At 36.9% G+C, this 13,796-nt stretch overlaps 1 protein-coding gene across 1 annotated transcript; it reads right to left on the bottom strand.

Moving 5' to 3' along the window:
- Nucleotides 1–1,347: 1,347 nt before the first annotated feature.
- On the bottom strand, nucleotides 1,348–10,863 carry LOC139154220 (vomeronasal type-2 receptor 26-like). The gene is made up of 5 exons (XM_070728649.1): nucleotides 10,576–10,863; nucleotides 8,997–9,878; nucleotides 4,808–5,035; nucleotides 2,597–2,723; nucleotides 1,348–2,258 (listed from the first exon to the last, which is right to left on the bottom strand). The coding sequence occupies exons 1-5, from the start codon at nucleotides 10,861–10,863 to the stop codon at nucleotides 1,348–1,350; spliced, it is 2,436 nt and encodes an 811-aa protein (XP_070584750.1).
- Nucleotides 10,864–13,796: the final 2,933 nt, after the last annotated feature.

Here is a 13,796-nt window from a genome sequence, read left to right as displayed (position 1 = left end):
TTATTACTCTCTGCCAATAATGTTTTTCAAACCCTTTCTTTGATTCTTTTTGCCATTCTCTATTTGCTCCAAATGTTTCTTTCCAGCCCTAACTAGGTGCTAACAATGTCCCCAACTTTTACCGGCTTGCAAGCTCTTTCATTGTTACTCTCTGCTAAGAATGTTCTCCAAACCCTCTCTTTGTAAGGTTTTTTTTCATTGCTTTACTTGCTCCAGATGTTTCTTTCCAGTCCTAAGCAGGTCCTATTAATGTTCCCAAGCTCTGTCATTGTAACTCTCTGTGAAGAATGTTTTCTAAGCCCTAAGTCTTTGCAGGGTTTTTTCCACATTGGTCTAACCTGATCCAAATGTTTCTTTCCAGTCCTAACCAGGTGCTAATGATGTTCCCAGCTCTTACCTGCTTACAAGCTCTTTCATTGTTACTCTATGTGAGGCCTGTTTTCCAAACAATGTCTTGGTAGGGGTTTTTTCCCCATTGCTTTACTTGCTCCAGCCTTAACCAAGTGCTAACAATATTCCCAGTCTTACCAGCCTGCAAGCTTTTTCATTGTTATTCTCTGTGGAGAAGAATGTTTTCCAAGCCCTAAGTCTTTGCATGGCTTTTTTGATTGCTCTACTTACTCCTATTATTTCTTTCCAGGTGCTAATGATGTTCCCAGCTCTTACTGGCTTGTAAGCTCTTTCATTGTTACTCTTCAGAATAAAGGTTTTTTTAAACCCTTAACCAGGGGATAAAATAAAGTGCTGAAGCTGACCAGACTAAGGACGCTAGCCAGATAAATATCTGGTAAGCAGATTATTTCCCCATTTTCCTCCCCAAAAACTAAGGTGCGTCTTATACTTTGAAAAATACAGTAATCTCATTTATTAATTCAGAGAGATCTGTCCCCAAACAGAAATAATTAAAATATTTAAAATACATGGCTCAAAACATTGAGTAAAGAATTTTTAAATTAGATTTTGATATTTTTTTTACTTAAATGATGGCTCTCATGTACAGATTTTGTGGGGAAAGAGGGAGGAAGGAAGGAGGGAGGGAGGAAAGGAAGGAAAGGAAGGCGGGAAACATTCCCAACATTTAAGAGTTTATTCTTAATATGGAAATCATGAACTTAATTCTATTTCAATTTGTTTGTTATTTGTTTAAAATTGCTTTATACCAAGTACCTATTCAACTTTGGGTTTGGCATGTCATATAATGGAGCCATCTTTCCAATCCTAAAATCAGGTGGAAAATTGTATATGCAATGGAAACACCTGCAACTGGTAGTTGGGAATGGTTTATGGGTCACCAGTTTGGGTTCTTAATGCTTTTCCATGATTAAATTAAAATAAGGCAATGCAATTCTATATCTTTCTGTTTTTTCTTTGTTTTAGTTGTTGCTTGTTATTTAGTTCAGGCCTCAATATGATGATATAGCATTTAGGGAAAAAGATGCATACCAAGAGCCCCCCACTGGATGTTATAATGGAAAAGATCTCCACAGCCACCATATGTTTGCCACCTGTGGTCAGATAACTAGGAACAAAGGAGAGCCAAACACTGCAGAAAATCAACATGCTGAAGGTGATAAATTTGGCTTCATTAAAAGAGTCTGGTAATTTTCTGGCAAAGAAAGCTAAAGTAAAGCTGACAAGGGCTAGGAGGCCCATAAAGCCCAGGACGCAGTAGAACATGACAAAGGAGTTTTCATTACATTCAAGAACAATTTCTTCTGCCATTAAGTGCATGTTGAAATCAGGGAATGGAGGAGAAGTCAACAGCCAGACACTACAAAGAATTATTTGAATGAAGGAGCAGAAAAATACAATGGAAAAGCCTAATCTTTTACCCACCCATTTCCTCATGGTAGACTTTGGTTGAGTGGCCATGAAAGCTAAAATCACGATGGTGGTTTTTGCTAACACACATGATACAGCTACAGTATATATTATACCAAAAGTACTTTGTCGGAGAACACATATCACTTTATAAGGTTTGCCAATAAACAGTAAAGCACAAAGGAATGAAAGCAGAAGTGACACAAGAAGAATATAGGTAAGATTTTGGTTGTTGGCCTTGACAATGGGAGTGTCCTGGTACTTAATGAAGATACCAAGAACCAACAATACAATAAAAGAAGCTGTAAGAGAACAAATGGCTAAGATGGTCCCCATTGATTCTTCATATGTTAGGAAGGTTACAATTTTTGAAAGACATGAATTCTGATCCTTGTTTGGATACTGATCTTCTGGACATGAAAAACAAGCATCCATATCTAGGGGGGAAAACCACTCTGGTTAGAAAGATGGTTGCATGAATTCAAATTAAAATGCTGCCACCCTTCAAAAAGACCTGGACTATGTGTCAGAATGGTCAAACAATTGGCAACTTCAAATCTCTACCAACAAATGTTCTGTCTTACACATTGGCAAAAAAAATAATAATAATCAGAAGACAAAATACAAGTTGGGCAGATATGACCTCATAGATGATTCTCACTCTGTCAAGGACCTTGGAGTACTCATCTCTAATGATATAAGTGCCAGAGCACACTGTAACAACATTGCCAAAAAAGCATTTAGACTTATGCATCACTCATTTATCATCACTCACCTATGAGATTAGAAATCTTCCCTTCAGGACAGTGAAGACAATCATAGCAACAAAATGGCTTCCCTTCTATTTTGATCTTAGCATAACTCAAAGAGCAATAGTCATTACACAGAGAAAGTGGCTGGACCTATACATAAAGGAAATGAAAAAATGTTTTGCTTCTTTTCATTGATTGCATAACAATAGTTATTGCCTACTAAGCTTCACAATGCATTATGTTTGGTTGTGAGTGATGTCAATGAAAAAAGGCAAGGGGAGAGGTGGAGCCAATGTCAGAACAGTATGGACACTCCTCGCAATATCTGTTCTGAAATACAAAATCCCAGCTGATTAGAAACCCTAATTAGGGTCGGGGTTGCTCAGAGCAGAGCAGAGCAGAGAAGAAGGGAAGCACATTTTGGTGAATCTTTGGGGGTTGTTGCAGACCCCAAAGCAGCCATAGCCCAGTTTCCCAGCCATCGACTGTTTCGGAAGGGAATGCACCTGATTCTGTGGTTTCTACTCCTAATCCCAAAACATTTAGTCTTAGACTATCTACAATTGACCTCTCCCCCTTTCTAAGAGGTCTGTAAGGGGCATGCATAAGCGCACCACTGTGCCTACCGTCCCTGCCCTATTGTCTTCTTTTGTTACTTTTTATCATTACTTATCTAATGTTTTATTTGTAAAAATTACCACCCTATAATTGTTTGACTAAATAAATAAATGAATGAATGAATGAATGAATGAATGAATGAATAAATAAATAAATAAATAAATACATAAATACATAAATACATAAATACATAAAAATAGTTCTGATGGTAAGAGTTCAAAGAGAGGAACAGAAGCCTGGAGTCATCTGGGTGAGAACAATTTTAAATATAATCAGCGGAGTACAACCAAATTTAAAAGATGGAAATAACTTTCTTTTTGTTTCATTGAATTATGGATTATTGTTTGAAAGAGCAGTAAAAAGGGGGAAAGGGAAGTTTGATCTACTTCTGGATTTAAGAGGCGGAAAATTTTCTTTAAAATAAAATACTTTATTTTGGATCATTCTGAAAAAACCTTTGCCTATCAAAATTCTAAGGCTAATTATTGGACTGTGACATTTTGCTTTTATTACTGGACTCTTTTTTCTTCTTGTTGTTGTTCTCTTTTTCCTTTTCAATATTGTGTTGGAATATTGTAGTAGACATATATAAACATAGTGACACCTAGTGTCCAATTTTGATTTACTGTAACCTTGGAGAACAGCTGTGAATTATGTAATTTTTGTTTCACTTTATTTTTGAGAGATATCTGCTTCTTTTGAATTTTGAAGGAAATCAGTAACTGGCAGATGACCTGAATGTGTTCTACTGCAGGTTTGAAAAGAAACTGCAGCCACCTATCTCCACAACGTCCATCCTAGACATACCAACAACAGCTAAATCGTCTACAACTGAACCCATCCAATTGAAAAAGCACCTAGACAGTATAGCTCCTTCTTGTTTAATTTTTTTGCAACCTTTAGACTTCCTAGAATTCTGGAAAATAAATACCGAGTCAAATCTAGCTTGTCTCTCCATGAACTAATGTCTCTTAGATGGTGACAGTTTCTGTGATTTTAATGGTATGGATTATATGCTTTAAATGTTATCAGAGAAAAGCTTTTTCCAGTGTGACACCTGAACTGCGGAACAGTCTCTGGCAGAGGTGAAATGCACTTGTACCTTTGTGACATTCTGGAAGGGCCTTAAAACATATTTTTACTTGGCTTGGAGCCTCAAAGGGAAATTCTCCAATGGAAATAGTTGACTGGAAGAGGAGGAGGAGGAGGAGGAGGAGGAAGAGGAGGAGGAGAACTAACCTCATCTTTGTTTTAGTTTTATAGAATTTTTCTTAATTGTAATCTTTTGTATTTTTATGTTTTTATTGTTGGTAAACTGCCCAGTCATCATAGCATTGAGATGAACAGAATATAAGAAAGAAAGAAAGAAAGTCATTTTTTTAGCATTACATAACTATTTAAAGTCTTTGTTCATATGGTAATATTATTTTGTCACTTCTGACTTGATTTAACTTGAAGGGGATATTGCCAAGTAGGCCTTCCTTCCTATAACTCTAGTTTTCTAGCTCATCTATTAGTACTTCAGGCAGAGAGCAGGAAAAATCATCAGAATTATTCCAGAGCTCATATTTATTCAATTAAAAAAAACATGATCCAGGCACAAATTTTGGCCCTACCTGGTTAAATCTGCTTGGCCAAATGATGGCTTCCTCATGGATCGTTAATATGTCTTCTTGGGAAGTCATAGATCCTATTTCACCAATTTTGACTTTCAAAAAGGACTTGTTTGGGAATGTCACCCAATTGATGACATCAAATCCAGTCACTAGTTCTCCATTTTGGTTGATATATATTGTTTCGCCTGCAGTATTATTGAATGAGATCCTTCTTACAATTTCATTGAGCTACAAAAATATAAAATCATGAATACAAGGAAACAAAAATAGAAAATGAAGAGAAGAACTAAACATTTTATTAGGTTCTCCAAAATTCATCTCTCTCTCTTTATCTATGCATCTATCTATTATTCATTCATTCATTCATTCATTTAATTATTTAATTATTTATTTTCTACCCACTCCCAAAGAATTCTGGGCATCTTAGAACTGGATATAAAATACATTTTAAAACATTATAAATGAAAAAACAGTTAAAAATCACTGAAAATGGTGAAGATTTCACTCCACTTCAGGAACGGGGGGGGGGGGGAGGCATTTTCATATGTAGTTTATCTTTTAATCAGGGGTGAGTTCCACTTACTTTCACCATTGGTTCACATTGTGACATTTTGCATGCATGCACACACTCTGCTTGCATGTATGTGCATCCCCTCATATAATTTTGCTTTTGTGCATGCTCAGTAGCTAGAATTGGCCCAAAACACAGCTGAGAAGCTGATCAGCTGTGCTTCAGGTGAAGAAATAAAGGTCAGTATTAACCCAGGATGGACAGGAAGCACTTTTTCGAGCAGAAGGAGTTGAACCCATCCAAACATTAAAAAAAAAAAGATGGTACTACTCACGGACCAGCATCAACCAAATCGGATCCATTATATCACAGAACGGACTTTTTTTTTTTCTCAGTTGAAAGACAAAAATATATAACACTTATGAGATTATAAGTGTCCTTCTGTGTGTGAAAAGTTGCTTAATTTTTTTTCTTTAACATTACATTCCAATGAATGTTGTGGGCAGAAAAGCCTGGATGCAAATGCCCAGGGATCTTCCTGCTGCGGCAGCCAAGAAAAGAAGTGCCTGTGGTGGTCTTGTGCACCAACCATGCCGTCTCCTCCTTCCACAGCTGGTGTAGGTCAGTCCAGGGTGGCTGATTCAGTTGGCCTATGGGAAGCAGGTCGAGTTCACACTGGTTGTGAAGGGGAATGGGCAGGCCATTAGAATCTGTTTAGGAAACCAGCATGGAAGGCAATGGAGGCAGTCCACTGAACTGAGGGAGGCCGAGAGGAGGCAGATTTGACTTCCTCCATCCCTAGCTAGTTTTAATAAAGCCCCGACCACTCAGCGCTTGCAGGAATTGTTGACACAATTAGCAGAGTGGGCATAGGGGGTTGGCCTCCATTTAAATGGCCACTCAGTGATCATGGAGGGAGGTGATCACTACATGGGCAATTTAAATGGAGCCTCTCCCAGTAATTGTGTGTTGGGCAGATTCTTATAAACTCTGAGCATTTTTATTATGAAAATGCTCAGTGCTTTCAGGGTGATCCAATTACCAGAGTGGGTGGAGAGGGTTGGCCTCTATTTAAATGGTCACCTGGTGATTGTAGTGGAAGGTGATTGCCATGTGGCCATTTAAATGGAGTCTGCCCACCCCCAGCACACCCAATTACTTACCTGCTTAGCTGCAGGCTGTAAGGTCTTCCTCTTAAAGCGAGGTCCTAGGCAGCAGTAGGTAATAGAAATAAGTAAGGGAAATTGGGAAAGCCTCAGATCCTGTGACGGTACTGGGCGTGGTAGATATATCAAGAGCCGAGGTGGGCAGGACAGTTGGCGAGCTAGCAAATCAGCACGCTGGTTCACCAATCACTCTGGCAGCGCATGCACAGATGCTTTTTAAAATAATAATAAAAAATAATAATAAAAGAAGATGGTGGCCCCAAGGGACCGGCAATGAACCCGTGACATCACCAGCAGGCTACTAGTGGTATGGGCACACTGTACCGCACCAGTAGGAACCAACTACTGGCCGGTGGCAAGTGTGCGAGCACACACTTCCAAACTGGTAGGGAAGGTAGGTAGATTTCACTGCTAGATCCCACAGTACATCAATTTGTATGACCCTGTTTGGACAAAGAGAGGATGCAAGATGGCTCAAATTGCTTACAGTTGTTCTTCACAAAGAAACAAAATTTATAATTGCATTCAAACATTACCTTTGAGGACTTGTCCTAAGTCTTGCATTGGAATTTAACTCAGTTATGTTAACTACATTGTATCATCTTCAGAACAATCTGTTCCCCGCAAAGTATGTTATAAAACAAGATATACAATAAAATTTTCTTGAGGAAAACAAAGGAAACTCTAAACAAGAACTTGTCCGATATAAAGAAAAAAACTGATTGAAGCTTTGAGAATTTAGAAGACAATAAAAATGACCATTCCAGAGGACAGTTAAAATAATTTCTTTTTGCTGGATTCTTAAAAGAAACTATTGAATGTGCTGAACAAATATGTAAATATTAGTATCAGACTGATTTACAGAGATTTTTTCCCAAACATAAATAAAAGGGGGGAAAATATTGTGGCGTGAAATGAGACATTTTTTTGGATTTGCTTGTATCTCATCTGCCTGGAGTTGCTTACATTTAACAAAAATGTTTTTGTTCTATAGATGTTTTATGTATCCTAACCAGAGCTGGTATTTAGCAGGTTCTAACCACTTCTGGAGAACCAGTAGCAGAATTTTGGGGTGGTTCGGAAATCTGGTAAATATTTCCTTTATCTGGCCTCACCCACCATCTATTCTTTGCATCCCAAGACCCAGCTGATTGGGAGGAAATGGGGATTTTGCATTAATCTTCCCTTGGACTGGGGAGGGAATGGAGATTTTAAAGTATCCTTCCTCTGTTATGCCCACCAAGCCATACCCTCCTAGCCCACTAAACCATGCCCATAGAACCAGTAGTTAATTTTTTTGAATCTCACCACTGTTTTTAACTTTGTAGTATTAAAATAGGTTTTCTATCTATAGCCTTCTTGTTCGAAGTCTGGAAGTCTGGAAAATTATTTCTCTTTGTTATGTTAAATTTTAGTCCTTTATTCATGTCAGAATATTGTATGAAAGGAAGGTTTTGCCTTGTCTTTCTGCTCAAGATCCCCATATACAATTGGTGGGCCAGTGTATGACACAGAATGCTGGACTCAATGGGCTTTGGCCTGATTCAGCATGGCTCTTCTTAGGTTCTTATGCTTAAATAGGATTTTGTTTACTTTTAAAGAGTTGAGATGAGCTTGTTGAATTTTATATATATTAATACATGTCAGTGGTTTAGAGCTCTGTTTGGATCTTTTGTTGATGACTAGATTGGAAAACACATCATCATCATACTAATTGTTAAGAATCACTGCAGAAGATAGTCAGTGTTAAAAAAGGAAACCAGGCTACCAATGAATGTGATTGCTGGACAACATCAAAGCTGATGCTGAGAAAAAAAATATTTGAGAAAAACTCAAAGAGACAGATCAGAAGAAGGGGACCATAGAATTGCCAAGAGTCAGACGCAACTGAATGGATAACATCATGATCATCATCATTGTTATGCTAAGGGTTATAGGATGAAGAATTTCAAATCTGTTGGTGAAGAAGAGGTGAAGTAATAGTTCACAACTATCACAATAGAAGAGGGGACATTTATCTTTTGTAATGCTTTAGTAATGATTAAATATCACAGATAAAAAGGGAAGAAAGAAATTGAACTGGCATGCTAGATGATTCTTGCATGCTGACATTTGAATACTTCTAAAAAAATCTCACTCCCCTATATGAAAGCTAAAAAGAAAAAAAAACCTTTTTATGGCTCTAGACATACAATTTATTATGATGAGGGTAACTATGTCAATGCAATCACTAATTAGGAAATATACTGTTTAATAATTAATATCAGCTTTTAAAAATATTTCAAAACCCATTAAAAAAGGAAATGAAAATATTAGAAAATATCTGCATTGCAGTATTGGAATAGTGCTTCCAGTATGTCTGAGATATATTAACATAAATAGAAAGAAGAGCAACATCTGGAAAGACAATCTGTTTTTCCCTTGATATTCTCCCTTTATAAACACCTTAGCTGTTGGGTGACATGGGAAAAGTCTACATACTTGACATTTATCAGAGTCCTTAAGACATTACCTTCCATGGGTGAAGTTTGATAAATTCCATAAGTGTTACTTTGCCTATTTTTGCTCTACATTTAAAGGAAGTTGAATGAAGAACATGTATTGCATGTGCCAAAATATAGATTGCATTGTAAATACTATAGCTGTGGCCAGTCATAGCCATTTCAAAAACAGATGCTGGGAGGGTCTCTAGCTTCTCCTCACCAGTGCAGATTGGTTGACTTTCCATCATGGATTTGTGTTTCTCATCCATCATGGAGCTTGAGAACATGCACCCAAAAGCCTCCTCCCAGAAAACTCTAATAAAGCCATCTTCTTGGTTGAAATTAGGTTTTTTTGTCTGAAGAAATTCCCGAAACCCTGGGACTTCTCTTGAATGAACTGTAAAGGAAAGAGCACCATGGAGAAAATCTAGATCTTCCCATCTCTGAAAAGGAAGAGATGTGAAATCCATCTGAGCTATCATAATCCAAATTTTAGCCTTTTCTTGTAATGATATCTCTTCAAAATTTGACATACTAGGAAACATTCTCAAAATTATCATTATAAAAATTTCACCTTGAACTAACACTGAATTGACAGTGCTGTTCATGACCACACTGTACATTTTCATCCCGTCTTTTACCGTATTGAAAATGTCAGTGGAATAAGAAAGGATAGGAAATCTTTCAATGAAGTCAAAGCAGATTCCACTCTGGGCAAACATGGGGACCACAACTTGTACAAACTTTTCCCCATTCTCATTATTCACAGTTAAGGCTCCAATCCATGTCCACATAAAATGCTGTAGTAGCAGAAGAATTCCCTTATATTGATGATCCATATTTGGAAACATTTGGTGATAGAAACCAGCCTTTTTGTCTTCATCTGTCATTGGAGCAGAGCCATATGTCAACTATAGAATAAATAGAAGGATTCAGAAAGGAGACAAGAGGGTTTGATTGTTTTTAATACGGTGCATTGATATGCTCTTCAAACTGGTAGTGCATTTCATATTAATGGTTTTACATAATTTATCAAGTTTTTGTTTCTTAAGATTGCTTACATTTCTTTATTTCTTTCTATGCTTTACAATTCCAGACATTTAGTTCTTAAAGAGGGTCTGTGAATGGTGCCAGTAACATTTGGTGCAGTAACGTTCTCTGTCCTGTTAAAGAGCACGAGATTCTCAAGCCATATGTTCTTATTTTTCTTCTTCTTGTTGTTGTTTTTGAGCCATGGTAGCACAGTGCACTAATGCAAGCTACTTCTGCTAACTGCTGGCTTCCTACAATTTGGCAATTAAAAATGTACCCTTCTGAGGGTAAAATTAGGACCTAGATTGTTGGGGACAAGATGTAAACCATTTAGAGAGGACTTTAAAGCACTGCAAAGTGGTATATAAGTCTAAGTGCTATTGCTATTGCTGTTATTATCCATGCAATCAAAGAAGGAACATTAATAAGTGCATTTCATAGATTTTTTTAAAAGGTTGATAGAAAAATGTGCTCCATGATCTTACACAGTTACTTGCTTTATCCAGGGACTAGGTTTTATCTCAAAGAAATGTTTTATTTAACCAAATTTTATATGTACTCCACATATATGGTTACCTGAGGAAACTTGTAAATGTGCAGAATGGTGGCCACATGAAGACATGCATCAGTGTCAGGTCCTCCAATTATTGCTACTGGATATTTCTGGATGTCACAGTTGTAATTAGGGATTAATTTGTCTTTAGATGAAAGAAGTTCCATTGAGGCATGGTACATCCATTTTGAAGTAAATTGACTATTATAGATTTTGAAACCCAGGGTAACATTGGGTAAAATCTGGGGATTACTATTGATCTCCTTAACAGCAGATACTAAAGCCAGGATATGTTGGTAAATCTGAGTCATGATTCTGAAGAGAGAGGTACATGAACTGCTACAATACATTTAACACAGAACATGGTAAATATTTCAGTCTTTCTTTCAAGTACAATGTGTGGAGTTGGTGCTCTTTTTTTCTTTCTCTTTCTCTCTTTCCCTCCCCCCCTCGTTAAATAAATCCCTTATTTAACTAATCAGTAGTTGAACTAATCAAAAGAACTGGCAGCAGTCACATGAATCAGCCCCCCCCCACCCACACACACACACACCCATGGCTGCGAGTTTATTAGGAAGGGTTTAGTATTTAGTGCTGCCTTGACTATTGACCTAAGATTTTACAGTAAATATTAAGCTGAGGAGCATGTGTTTTATGGTTGTTGCTAATGAGGTCAAGAGGGAAGTTCTTTGTCGCTCCACCTTTCAAGACTATCTTTACTCTGGAAAGGTCTACATGGCAAGACTAAGATACTGTTCCATGCTAGATTACATTATGATATTCATCAAAAGATGTCAGTATCAATCAGAATAGAGCTGCAAGAGATCTGAGAGATCTTCTAGCCCAATTGTGCTGAAACAGGAGATCTATATCACTTCAGATAGGTGGCTGTCCAGTCTTTTTCTAAAAACCTCCAGTGATGAAGCTCCCACAACGTCTGAAGGAAAACTGTTCCAGTGGTTAATTGTTCTCTCTATTAGAAAGTTTCTCCTTAATTCCAGGTTGATTCTCACCTTGATTTAGTTTCCATCTTCTGGAGCTTTGGAAAATAAATTAAACCCTTATACATCTTAATGGCTCTTCTTTGTATTGTTTTCTAAAGTCTCAACATCAATAACAATAACAATAATAACAGCAACATCAGCAACAACAACAACAACAATAATAATAATAATAATTTATTAGATTTGTATGCCGCCCCTCTCCGAGGACTCAGAGAAAAACAAGAAAAACAAAATAATATACAGGTGCAGTATGTGGCCAAGAATCAAAATTACATCACTTTATAATGCCTTGGTAAGGCCACACTTCGAATACTGCATTCAGTTTTGTTCTCCGCAATGTAAAAAGGATGTTAAGATTCTAGAAAGAGTACAGAAAAGAGAACAAATATGATTAGGGCACTGGAGGCTAAAACGTATGAAGAATAGTAACAGAAACTGGGTATATATAGTTTAATGAAAAGGACTGGGGGAAACATGATATCAGTGTTCCAATCTATCAGTTGTTGCCACAAAGAAGAGGGAAGGAAACTAGTCTCCAAAGCACCTGAGGGTAGAACAAGAAGCAATGAGAATTGCAACTTAGAACTAAGGAGAAATTTCCTGACAGTTTGAACAATTAATCCATGGAACAGTTTATTTATTTATTTTTATTTATTTATTTATTTGTTTGTTAGATTTGTATGCTGCTCCTCTCCGAAGACAGTTTATCTCCAGAAGTTGTGAATGCTCCAACACTGGTAGTTTTAAAGAAGATGTTGGACATTTGTTTGTAATAATCTTTTAATAATCATTTTTTGATTAAAACTGAATGATACTAGGGAGGGAATCTTGGCTCCAACTCCCTTCACATAGTTTTTGTGTGGTACAAAGGGAGCATCATCTGAATATTTAAGGTTGTACAGTAATACAATTAAATTAAGTGTACAGTACAGTATCTTCAAAGAAAAAATATGGTTTCTACAGGCTGGATCTAACAATGCTGACATTTTGGGAAAGCAGGGAGACACTTGGGCAAAAATAAATATCTGTTCACTAAAATTCTTTCTTTGGAATTTGGTGATACTAGATTAATGAAACAGGTAAGTGCAACAAATATTTACAAAGTGTAAACAGAAAGCAGAATGTGCAAATACCATAAAATCTTTATGTGCATGTAAAGGCAGTATACATTTGAATACATTGCACAAATAACCATCTTAATAATTATTCAAATTCAGTCTATTTTACACATATTTCTCTGCCCATCTCTCTTTGAATACTTACATACTATCCTCAAAGAGGTCACTAGAAGGAGGTTTCTTGAAGTCCATCATCATTTGAAACAGAAAGAGCTGAGAAATGATGCCAGCAATGTTGATTTCCCCTGATTGATATTGCTTGTGAAGGATAGGCAGAGGATCCGTAGTGCTGCATTTATTATGAGCAATGTTACACATTACATATGACCAAAGCATTGATAGGAATGATATGGGCACACCATATAGAATGAACCAATTCATTCTGGGACTTGTATCACTTATCTCCACATTTTATTATCCTTCTAGATTGTTCACTAAAACCTAACTAACTATTTTGAGTTCTTGTGTGTTTGTGTCAAAAGAATGGAAAGTTCAGGTTTTAAAATAAAAAAAGCACAGGTTAACTTTAAGTGCAAATGGAAGCCTTACAAAGGCTATTGATAGTCCTCAATCCACTTGAAGAATGTCTCTTGACAATCATGTTCATGTGATTACTGCCATTATATTTGTTATTACTACATTTGAGAAAATCACCAATTTCAAATAGCAGGCTCCATGGTTAGAAACTAATCAAAGAGAGAAGCAACCTGGGATTAAGGAGGAACTTTCCAACAGTGAGGACAATTAATCAGTGGAATAGCTTGCCTTCAGAAATCATGGGTGCTCCATTACTAGAAGTTTCTATGAAGAGACTAGACAGTCAGTTATCTGAAGACAATGGAACAATTTGCCTCCAGAAGTTATAAATCTTCCAACACTGGAAGTTTTTAAGAAGAGATTACACAACTACTTGTCTCAGGTGATGTAGAGTTTCCTGCATAAGAAGGGAGCTGGACAAAAAGACCACCAAATTCCCTTCCAACTCTGTTATTCTAAGATCTCCAAGGTCCCTTCCAACTTCTATTCTATTCTATTCTATTCTATTCTATTCTATTCTATTCTATGTAGATTCATGTACAAAGTGAATTGGCAAATTTTAGACTCCCAGGACTATTTCCCTGT

Source organism: Erythrolamprus reginae, chromosome Z (genome assembly GCF_031021105.1).
Source record: "Erythrolamprus reginae isolate rEryReg1 chromosome Z, rEryReg1.hap1, whole genome shotgun sequence".
NCBI lineage: Eukaryota > Metazoa > Chordata > Lepidosauria > Squamata > Dipsadidae > Erythrolamprus > Erythrolamprus reginae.
This window is presented reverse-complemented; position numbering and strand designations above follow the sequence as displayed.